Below are 12,367 nucleotides of genomic sequence, written 5' to 3'. Positions count from 1 at the left end.
ACATGCAAACTCGACACAGAAAAGCCAACAGACCCTGCTGATGCTCGAACCAGTGACCTTCTTGCTGTGAAGCGACAGTCCTAACCACTGAGCCATTGTGTCGCCCCTAAATCATGAATGTTAACCAATATAATTTCCATTATAATTTTAAATGCTTATTTAGGTCAGATTTGGTTCTTTTAACACACATTGCAAATTGTTATATCCAGTAAGCTATAACATATCCTAAATTATATCCTAAATTAGATATAATAAATTAAAATATCTTAAATTATATTTTTTGCAATGTTCATTTAGGTAAAACTGAAAAAGTAGTTTAAATGACTGAAATAATAATAAAAAAAACCATTTGTTCACATTACATTTGTTCTGGTTTATTAAATCTAATAAATTTGAATAATCAGTCTATAATCTTGCTGCTAAAGTTGCATTTTTTATTTGTGACAACAAACTATTTTTTTATTTGCCCATACAATCTTAATCATGCATATAATATAATATAATATAATATAATATAATATAATATAATATAATATAATACAATACAATATAATATAATATAATACAATATAATATAATACAATATAATATAATATAATATAATATAATATAATATAATATAATATAATATAATATAATATAATATAATATAATATAATATAATATAATACAATATAATATAATACAATACAATATAATACAATATAATACAATATAATATAATATAATATAATATAATATAATACAATACAATATAATACAATATAATATAATATAATATAATATAATATAATATAATATAATATAATATAATATAATATAATCATATATTGGTTAGCATTGGCAGCTTATAGCAAGCATTTCTGTGTGGAGTTTGCATGTTCTCCCCGTGTTGGCGTGGGTTTCCTCTGGGTGCTCCGGTTTACCCCCACAGTTCAAAGACATATAGGTGAATTGAAAAAGCTAAATCGGCAGTAGTGTTTGTGTGTAAATGAGAGTGTATGAGAGTGTTTCTCATTACTGGGTTGCAGCTGGAAGGGCATCCGCCATGTAAAACATATGCTGAATAAGTTGGCAGTTTATTCCGCTGTGGCGACCCCTAATGAATAAAGAGACTAGGCCAAAGGAAAATGAATATATTATATTATATTATATTATATTATATTATATTATATTATATTATATTATATTATATTATATTATATTATATTATATTATATTATATTATATTATATTATATTAATATTTGTAAGTCGCTATTAATAAAAGTGTCTAAAAAAACTATAAAATAATAAAGTATTATAAGGAAGAGAGTATATACTTAATGAGGATTTACAGATATTTTTTTTCTGTTGTTAAACATTAAACATTGACGTCTCTCAAACCCTTTATTATCTTTTTGCAATAAAAACATGAGATAAGATTGTGTTGTGAAGTCACATGCGTTTACCTAGTATGGGATGAACACATGTGGGATTACTTCATAAAACATCACACATTATTAGTGCCTTTATTGCAGATACTGTATTTTCACAATTCAACATGCTTTAAACTTTTCATAACTGATCCCTAGATTCATTCCACCAGAAATGACAAATATCTGGTTAAATTAAAACAATTCACTTCAACTCAGAAATAAGTCAGATATACAGCTTCATTTCTGTTGGACATGATATATACGGGACAGCCTTTTAGGGTGGTAGTAGTAATGCTTGAATGACATGACACTGGACTTTAAACCATGACAGCCTTCAGTTTCTGATCTGGGCTTTTAACCCACCCCTATATGCCTTTAGCTGTTGCTATTTTCAGCCACTGTGACCTTGCGGTTTAGGCAAAAACGAGAAATGTAAATATTAACTTGGGAAATTTTTAGCCTTGCAAATACACTGATGTGGTATGGAGCCAATTTGGAAGTGGGGTAACTAAGTTGCACGAGTTAATTTCATCAAATGAGAATATATTTCTTTAAGAAGCATGTAAATAAATAGCACTTAAACTAAAAAAATAAAGAAAAACACCCTTTCTTTGAATTTATTAGGTACTGTGTGAGTTTGAGGAAAAGTTTCATATTTGTTTTATTCTTTAATAGGGTGTGATAATTCTTACTAATTAAAAAATATACAGTTGAAGTCAGAAATATTAGCCCCTCTTTGAATTTTATTTTATTTTTTAAATATTTTCCAAATCATGTTTAACAGAGCAAGGAAATTTTCACAGTGTGTCTGATAATGTTTTTTCTTCTGGAGAAAGTCTTATTTGTTTTATGTCGGCTAGAATAAAAGCAGTTTTTAATTTTTTAAAAGCCATTTTAGGGACAAAATTATTAGCCCCTTTTAGCTATATTTTTTCTATAGTCTACAGAACAAACCATAATTATAGAATGACTTGCCTTTCATTCTATAATTATAGAATGAATTAACCTAGTTAAACCTTTAAATGTCACTTTAAGCTGTATAGAAGTGTCTTTAAAAAATATCTAGTCAATTATTATTTACTGTCATCATGGCAAAGATTAAATAAATCAGTTATTAGAGATGGGTTTTTAAAACTATATTCAGAAATGTGCTGACAAAAATCTTCTCTGCATCAAAAATAAACAGGGGGGCTACTAATTCAGGGGGGCTAATAATTCTGACTTAAACTGTATATATTGTCCTTTAGAGCAGTTATTTTTTCAGAAAATGAAAATGTTTCCATTTAAAAAAAAAAAGAAAATCAAAGTTATTCCACCATGTTAATCATTCTGAAGTTAAAATATTGGAATGTGTTGTCTAAAAATTTATATAAACAAGTAAAAATTTTATGAAAATTTCTTTAAGTTGACTTCCGGATATGGGGTGCATGGAGAAGGCTGCTCACGTCTAAGCTCCAACAATCCTCCAAATAATTTAAAATAATTAAACCTCAGATTTAATTATTAATCGTCAAAAGTGTTCTCAACTTGAGATTCAAGAACACATTAAGCCTTGATAAAGCCATAAAATGATTACCACGGCAAAACTCGACACCCAGAGAAGCTGAGGCAAGCCTCCAAAACAGGTGGCACAACTTCTTTCAATCAAGACCTTATGGATGCTAAAACAGCCTTAAATGCCCCAGTTAATCAAAAATTCGATGCTTTTACACAAACTAAAAAATGCTTAGTTACAATTTTTTTAACATTTTGAAAAAGATATCATTAGTAGTATGCAGATCAAAACAACAATTAAGTTTTAGTTGCATATATTTAACTCATAAATCCAGAAATACTAAGAACAATGTAAAAAATGCAAGGTTTCGCACAATTCCTTCATGTTGTCTCAACACAAATGGCCTAGGTTAACTGCTTTTTACAAATTTAAGTGGATTGAACATAAAACAATTACGCTGTCAAACAATACTCAATTGTTATTGATTTAGCTTGTTTTAAATAAGTAGAACACTTTTATTTTATTTTATTAAATGACCCAAGTGGTTACTTAATTTGTTTTCTATGCCTACATGTAACAGATGTACTCAATAATGATAAACAAAAACCTTCCTAATAAACTTAAACTTGCTGCTCTCTGATTATTTAATCTTCTTTTATGCTCATTTGTAATTCACAAGTGTCTGCTAAATTATTAAATGTATGTAAGAAGGTGTATAGTATTAAAGCAGCTTTAGCTTTATTTTAACTTAATGATCATCTCAGTGAAATGCATTTCTTTGGTAATCCATATGGGACAGCATCTTAGATTGTGTAAACTTAGGGTAAACCATTGACAGGTCAACCAGACACCTAACCTACTTAAAGTAGGTGGAGACTCTCAATCTGTGTCTATAGTGGTCACATGACAAAAATACAACATTGAGGACGAACCCTAGCTTTATTACGCACATATGATCTAAATCAATACATATTTACATGCACGGCTAAATTATAGAGGGCAGTAAGATTGCAAGTATCTTTCCTAAATTACGAAAATATACAGGAAATCGGTGTAGTTACCTAATCTCTGAAAAAAGGGGCTGATTTGGGACCGAATCCCTGGTTAATGATTAACCGTCTGTCAAATTTACTGTGTACAGGGAAGCAGTGAGAAAGTATTCCAGTCAGTGCCGTCCACCAGAGAAAAGCAACTGAATTACGAACAGAAAACATGCACACTAATCATAGCTACAGCAACAGGTGAGTCTTTATTTTATTTAACGCACATACAGTGCTCAGCATATATAAGTACACCTCTCACAAATCTGTCTTTTAAGTTCATATTTTTAATAGGAAGCTATACAATATTATATTTGTGCATATACATTAGATTAGTCAGTACTGAAGCCAAATCTGGAGCTTATCTAACAAAATAACTTATGATAGTAGTTAACTAGCACACCCAAATATATATGTTCTAGAAAAATATTAAATACAAATTTAAAAAAAGAGGAAAAACCAAGAGAAGCAAAAATATAGAAAATTTCAGTTAAATTTTTTGTAGGTTGTTATATTTTTTGTGCAATATTTTTGAATTTAATTAAATTAACTTTTAATTTCTAAATATGTTTGGTGACTACAATATTATTTTAATAAATATAAGACCTGTTTAATAAATTAGTTTTGTTTAAATGCAACAAAATACATTGACTATATTCACTTAGAATTGGAGAAAAATATTTATTTTCGAAACAGGGTGTACTCAATTATGCTGAGCACTGTATCTGTGCCCATTCATCTTTTCAGAAACCTTTTTTTACAGTGTAATTGAAGTGTTAGAATGTCCCTTTTTACATTTTTATCATGATTTATTTAAATCTGTCATGGAATGTAATCCAGTGTAACTACAGTTTAGATTAAATAAAAGCATGTCAGACATATATAGAGCAAGAATCTTTAGAAAATATATTAAAAAGCTATTTAGAGTTGTTCTGTCATCTTTACTCATCCTCAATCAAGTGGTTCCACATGTTTGACTTTTTCCACAAATGTAGGTATTTTGAAAAACGTTGAAAACCAGTAACCATTGATTATAACATACATAGATTATTCTTTATCTATAGATTTTTTCTAAATATTATACTTGTGGTAAACAGAAGAATACAAAAATGTTTGGAACCGCTTACAGAGATCAAATTTTCAATTTTGGTTGAACTATCCCTCTAAGCCAGTGTTTCTCAACCATGTTCCACCAGCACTGCACATTTTCCAAGTCTCCTTAATCAAACACAGCAGATTTAAATCATCAGCTCATTAGCAGAGACTGTAAGACCTGTAATAAAGGTGTGAAAAACAAAGGAGACATCCAAAACATGCAGTGTTGGTGGTCCTCCAGGAACGTGGTTGAGAAATACTGTTTTAAGCCATTAGATACTAATTGTTATTTTAAATCGTTATTCTTTGCCACTATGCCACATTTTAAAATGTATTTAGCTTTTTATTTGATCTAAACCTTAAACCGTTTGTCCATATTTGACCCAAATATTATTTGAAACAATCCAACACTGTGTTATAATGCATTTGTCAGCAAGACATTCAATTTAAATGTAATCAAATGTAGTACGACTGTTTATTTTGTTATATAATTGAGCAAGTACTGGCCAGAAATTAGTAAGTTGCACTTTATGTGTTATACTTAGGGAACATCATTTTCTACATTTCTACTTATTTCTTTCTACATGTACACATGTGTTATGATGAAGTGTTGTGTCCTGAGACTGCAGGTCATTTGTGTTATGGTATGTTGAAGCAATAAAATACACCGCACAGACAAACTGCCACATGACATCACAGAGTTCAACACGCTCTTCAGAACCATAATGTTACTTTATTTTAAACTCTAACACCTCTCAAATTCCCAGACAGTTATATCAGGATATCTTGAATGCAGGATTTCTAGATTTAATTGTTGCTACTTTATTACATTTATTTCTAAATACTGATAAGGTTCCGTGTGGTGTTGTGTTATCTTGGTAGACGTGCACCTAGTCATACTATCCTGACTAATCACTGAATACAAGTTGAGCAAATAATCATTCATTCATTTTCTTTTCGGCTTAGTCCCTTTATTAATCAGGCGTCGTCACAGTGGAATGAACTGCCAACTTATCCAGTATATGTTTTACACAGCAGATGCCCTTTCAGCTGCAACCCAATACTGGGAAACATCCATACACTCTTGCATTGACACACAACACTATGGAGAAAACCCACACCAACATGTTGAGAACATGCAAACTTCACACAGAAAAAAATAAGTAGATTTTTTTAAATACGTAGAACATTTTCTTATTTTATTAAGTGACCCAAGTGGTTACTTCATTTGTTTTCTATGCCTTCATGTAACATATGTACTCAATAATAATAAAAAGCTTCCTAATAAACTTAAACTTGCGGCTCTGTGATGATTTGATCTTCTCTTATCCTCATTTGTAATTCACAAGTGTCTGCTAAATTATTAAATCTATGTAATAAGGTGTTTAGTATTAAATGCCAGAAATCCCAACTGAACCAGCCGGGGCTAGAACCAGCGAACTTCTTGCTGTGAGGCGATTGTGCTACCCACTGCACCACCATGACACCAGTGAAGCAAATATTATAGGATAAATTCGGTTTTAGTTTATTGATGATTGCCTAGATTTTCACTCTAATTCAGGGATGCACCTTTAATTACTATGAGCTCAGTCCTTCATTCTTATATGAGGTTTCTTAGTTTGGTACAGTAGGCGAACATAAGCTGTATATTAATGTCATCATCTCTCTCTGTTGAAGGTCCTCGCTATTACCAAAGATAAGGAGTCAAGGTTGTCCACACAATGCTCACGTGAACAACAGAGAGGTAAAAATGCGCACACACATACTCATACACACACTTTTCTTTTTGTGTATTGTGAGGACGTACCATAGGTTTCTATTGATTTAATACTATATAAACTATATTTTCTATGGGGAAACCCAACCCGAGCCTATCCCTAGTGCAGTATTACTTTCAAAAAAAAAAAAAAAAAGAGTAATTCTGTATGATTTTTAAGACTTTTTTTTAAAAAAAGGGAAATGGACAACGTCCTCATTAATACATAAATAAATAATTAAACAAACAAAAGAAGATATGTTAAAGAAAGGTGAAAACCAGTAACCATTGCCATACATAGGTTATTGTTTATTTATATAGATTTTTTAAAAATATTTTCACTCGTATTCAACGTTTTCAATTGGAAATGGACAATGTCCTCATTAATAAACAAATAAACAAACAAAAAAATAAATATTTATAGCACAAACACATTTTACAACTACACAACTACTAAAAATTCATATAATTGTTTTAATCGACATTTTAAATCACTTCACCAGAATTTCACTCTTGTTATAAAATGTACAGACAGTAACACACACTCTTCATTACAATCCATCAAAATCAAAGGTTGGTTTTAGAAACTGTGACAGAAATACTAGGTAATATAAAATAATAATAGGTATTATAAAAATAATAAGACTAAATTGTTAAAACCCTTATTTTCTTTTTAGAAACAATTTTTAAAACACAATAAAACATTTCATAGAGTTCCCAAAAACTTAATTTCCTAAAGTCCAGAAAACAGTAAAAATACAAAAATATAATTTGCATAAATAGACAATTGAATAAATAAAAAATATAGAATTTTGAAAATTAATAATTCCAATTTCATTTAATACCCTGTAAATGCAAAATAAAAATATTTACTAATACATTTAGTATGATTATATGTGAAAATAATGTCATTAATGATCTTTTAATGTCATACATGCAGGATCTGCCTAAGATGTGGTTACCAGCAGGCAGCAGGGACGTCCATTGCCCTGTGTGTTTACAGATGGCCACCTATCCTGTTGAGACCAACTGTGGGCATCTATTCTGTGGTGTGTGCCAATTTACTAAACAATATATCACTACAACAAAAAAATATGCTACAGCATTATTTCTACTGCATATCATACCTTAGATCTCAGCGTTTCACAACACCAATCATAACATGCTGGATGACTCGAGATAGGAGAGTCTGGTCTGCTGTGAGAGAGCAGATGGTGCTTATCTGACTCTGCACTGTTGTATAGGGAATTTAATATTATACTGTTACCATAGTTATGACTGCTGTACTTCTCATCTGACCCAGATCATGTGAATAAACACTGATGGAAATATGTACTGTTAATAGAAAATGCAAAATTCTAAACTGTTGTACAAACACACTGTAATGATTGTGCGTTATACATGTTAAATGAGCACAATAAACAGACTGAAATAACAGATACTATGTATATTTAGTGAGTGGTTTAATATCGAATTTCCTTCGGCTTAGTCCCTTATTTATTAGCAGTCGTCACAGTGGAATGAACCACCATCTATTCCAACAGTGGATGCCCAATTTAGTTAATCCAATTCACCTATACCACATATCTTTGGACTGTGGGGGAGCACCCATGCAGACAAGGGGAGAACAGGTTTAATATCTGTGGTTCTGATAATTCTTCCTTCATCACATGAACTACAAAATATCTAGAAATAGTGAACCAGGTTCATTAATTTAATTCATAAACATTTAAATTCTTGCATCAATATAAATAAAACTAATTTACCTGAATTAAAAAATAAAAATAAATAGCAACAATCATATTTCGGGTGTAGTGTTAACATTATGAGAATACAAACTGCATTACAGAATTATCACAGTCAATATGGTGGGAAATTTAAGACATCCTTCAGGTGAAAGGGGTTAAATATAAACTATTGTACATAATGAATACTCACATTTCTGTCTGCCAAGTTTATTAATCTTCTATCTGTTTCACTCTGTAGCACCATGTTTGATATCCTACTGGAAACACTGCTCCTGGTTAGATGCCATCAGCTGCCCTCTGTGCAGACAGACGGTAAGAATCTATCCATCCATCCATCCAACCATCATCTGTCTGTCTGTCTATTTATTCTCTATTCCACTTTGTCTATCTATCTATCTGTCATTAAATTGATCGTTCCTTCTATTGATAGTTGTATTGTTCTGTTTATCCATCTTTGAATTGACATATCATAATCAGTTGAGGTTTTAAAATAAGACAATTTAAGTGTTTTAATAAAGATTAATAATTCAATTCTATTTGTTTATTGTCATGTGCACAGTAAGGAAACAGGTTTTCCTGTGCATTGAAAGTCTTACATTGCCGTCCACAGTGAAGACACACACATAATATACGCATCATACTTGTCATACACATATATACACAGCAGTGACAGAAGACAGAAGTATAACTATGAAATGTATATCTATATAAATAAATATATGTGTAAATGTGTGTGTGTGTGTGTGTATATATATATATATATATATATATATATATATATATATATATATATATATATATATATATATATATATATATATAATTAAATGTAAAGAAATATTATTTGTTAATATAAGTTTATATTATATATCTTCACCTTAGAACTATAAGGTTCTATTTGACATTTTTGTCAAAATTAAGAACATATTCTTATTAAATGGCAACTAATTTACATTATGGGATGTTTTTCACAAGTTGTCTACATTTTAAGACTTTATTTAAAAAACAAATGTTACACACATACTGTTTGCTATATGGAAATATTATAATCATGAAAAAACTTTGAAGCTCAATATCTCAAAATCATTCAGAACGCAGATAAAATCTTATAATTACAAGGTGACGATATACTGTGTATATTTGTTATATTGCACTTATTTTCACACATATACAAAACAACAGACATGATGGAGAAACATTTTTATGAGTTGTAATTTATTTAGTGCTTTGACGGTGTTTGTCATGCCCCTGTTTCAAATTCGTATATTTTGAATAATACAATTCAAATAGACCATAATGAAATTACAGCCAGAGTAGTACAGTGGCTCAGTGGTTAGAACTGTCGCCTCACTGCAATAAGGCCCCTTGTTTGATTCCTGGCTGGACCAAAAGAGCTTTCTGTGTAAAGAAAATGTGTTCAGTTTGTCTGTGTGGTTTTCCTCTGGGTGGTCTGGGTACATGCGTATAGGTGAATTGGATAAACTAAATTGGCTAGTGTGTGAGTGTGTGTGTAAATGAGAGTATATGCGTGTTTCCCAACACTGGTGGTTCACGAGTTAGTGTACTTTCGATGATGGGTTTCAGCTGGAAGGGCATCTGCCACATAAAAACATGTGCAAAAGTAATAAGTGGATCATTCCCCTGTGACAACCTCTAATAAATCTAGGAAAGTAGTGAATTTACAGTATAGTGATTCATCAATGGAAAATTTTCAGTGCAAAAATGCACATATTGGATTTTTATTCTTAAAATATTTGCTAAATACATTTTCTTAATGGAGTTTGTTTTTTTATTTTGTATATTCAGGTGAAAAAGATGTGCCACCTTTTCAGTGAGAACAAGACTGACTGTAAAGAGAGAGAAGTGCTGAGACACGTGAGAGACTATAACAAGCGATACTCTGGCGCACCAAGACAGGTAAACCCTGCTTTTTTTCTAAAAATCAGTCCAATTTTGGCAAAGTAAATCTTAGAAGGGCAGCAAGGTGGCGCAGTGGCTAGCACAACCGCCTCACAGCAAGAAGGTCGCTGGTTCAAGGCTCGACTGGGTCAGTTGACATTTCTGTGTGGAGTTTGCATGTTCTCCCTATGTTCACGTGGGTTTTCTCTGGGGGCTCCGGCTTCCCCCCACAAGTCCAAAAACATTTGGTATAGGTGAATTGGGAAAGCTAAAATTGTTTAGTGTATGTGTGCGAATGAATGTGTATGGATGGTTCCCAGTGTTGGGTTGCAGCTGAAAGGCCATCTACTGCGTAAAACATATGCTGGATAAGTTGGCAGTTCATTCTGTTGTGGCAACCCTAGATTAATAAAGTGACTAAGCCGAAAAAAAAAAGAATCAATTTTATAAACAATGAAGCTGTAGCTCTGATCCATCCAAGTAATCAAACCATGATTAACATTGTTTGCACTGCACATGCTCAGATTTCTTGCTCAATTACATTACATGCTCAATTGAAGACCGTTGAAGGGAAAGTTCACCCAAAAATGAAATACAATTTACTCCACTTTTTCCAAACTTATAGGATTTTGTCTGTTCTGTTTAACACAAAAGATACATAGTGTTTATGTGGTGAACTAGTAACCATTGACTTCCACATTATTCATTTCACCTACTATAGATGTCAATGGTTTCCAATGTTCTTCAGAACGTCTTCTATTGTGTTTATTGGATTATGGAATCCCATAAAGCTTTGGAACCACATGAGGGTGAATAAATAATAATAAAGTCATTATATAACCTTCATTGTTGACAAGCTCATGCCACTCCCTGTAAAATCAATGCAACTACCATGATTACTTCTCAGCAGAGCGAGATTATAGTTTTATTTGCTCTGGACTATCACATCACCACACCCTATTTCTGCTCATCAAAGGTAGTGAAAGCGCAGGGCACAGTTGCCAACAGACTTGTTCTTATTGTCATACCTGCTCTGTCATAAGCTCCAAAATGACAGTCATCTTTTGCTCTTTGTAGGTGAAAGATTACCTGTGTGATGCTCCGCTCTTCCTGCTGGTTCTGGTCAGGGGGCTGGGCAATATGGGTGGCTTGGTGTGGCTGTTTCTCCTGCGGGTGGCAGTGTGTGGATTTGGCGCCGCCATGTCGTTGGCGGCTCTTCCCGGGCCGCTGAGCAGTGCGTTGGGCATCCTGGATGATTTCGTTGTGGTCTTTCTTCTGCTTATTTGCATTATTAACATCAATCAACAGATGGGGCCCCAGAGGACCCGAACGCACTCCATCACTCAGGGTGTGCTGACCGACACGTTGTGATAATGCGCACGCTAGCATGTTCAAATGACGCTAATCAACCTTGTTGGCAAAGGTTAACAGTGTTATGACCTGCTGCACTTTGGTCTGGCTGCACATGGATTTTCAATAATGAGTCTGAAATGGACATACAGCACTCAAGATGAGAGGAGTTCAAATGCTTTAATACATTTAAGGACATTTATTAAAGACAGGATGTGTGGTGTGTGATAAATGTAAATGTTTTTTTGTAAATATACACGTTTCTAATAAATATTTATATGTCGTTTACAATTGAAGCTTATATTTTATGCACATACATAAAAACGACACTGAGACACATTGTGTAAGCAAGAATTTATTTAATGCATTTTGTTTTCAGTGGAATGTAATTATTGATAGTTAATCAACTATTTAGTTTTAGTATTTTAGTGTTTCATTTAAAGAAAGCAGTGCAAATTGAATTATTTCTGGAATGTATGTTTCGGAATTTATGGAGTTTTTCCCTTAGTAATGAAATGCAAAATTGAAGAGTAATGTTTTATAAATGCATTTTTTTTCATTCAGAGC

General features: G+C 32.0%; 1 protein-coding gene across 1 annotated transcript; it reads left to right on the top strand.

Annotated features, from left to right (window-relative positions):
- The first annotated feature begins 4,108 nt into the window (after window positions 1-4,108).
- Window positions 4,109-12,359, top strand: si:dkey-183n20.15. The gene is made up of 6 exons (NM_001045200.1): window positions 4,109-4,153; window positions 6,725-6,791; window positions 7,744-7,852; window positions 8,790-8,863; window positions 10,358-10,468; window positions 11,528-12,359. The coding sequence occupies exons 1-6, from the start codon at window positions 4,125-4,127 to the stop codon at window positions 11,819-11,821; spliced, it is 684 nt and encodes a 227-aa protein (NP_001038665.1). The 5' UTR covers window positions 4,109-4,124; the 3' UTR covers window positions 11,822-12,359.
- Window positions 12,360-12,367: the final 8 nt, after the last annotated feature.

Source organism: Danio rerio, chromosome 20, assembly GCF_049306965.1.
Source record: "Danio rerio strain Tuebingen ecotype United States chromosome 20, GRCz12tu, whole genome shotgun sequence".
Lineage (NCBI taxonomy): Eukaryota > Metazoa > Chordata > Actinopteri > Cypriniformes > Danionidae > Danio > Danio rerio.
Note: the sequence above shows the minus strand (reverse complement) of the source record. Positions and strands in the feature narration are given on the sequence as shown.

Bases quoted from the DNA above. Each gene is read 5' to 3' on its own strand.
- si:dkey-183n20.15 (NM_001045200.1), top strand. From the start codon at position 4,125: ATGCACACTAATCATAGCTACAGCAACAG. The intron at 6,792-7,743 runs GTAAAAATGCGC...TCATACATGCAG, and splicing joins CTCACGTGAACAACAGAGAG to GATCTGCCTAAGATGTGGTT. The intron at 10,469-11,527 runs GTAAACCCTGCT...TGCTCTTTGTAG, and splicing joins ACTCTGGCGCACCAAGACAG to GTGAAAGATTACCTGTGTGA.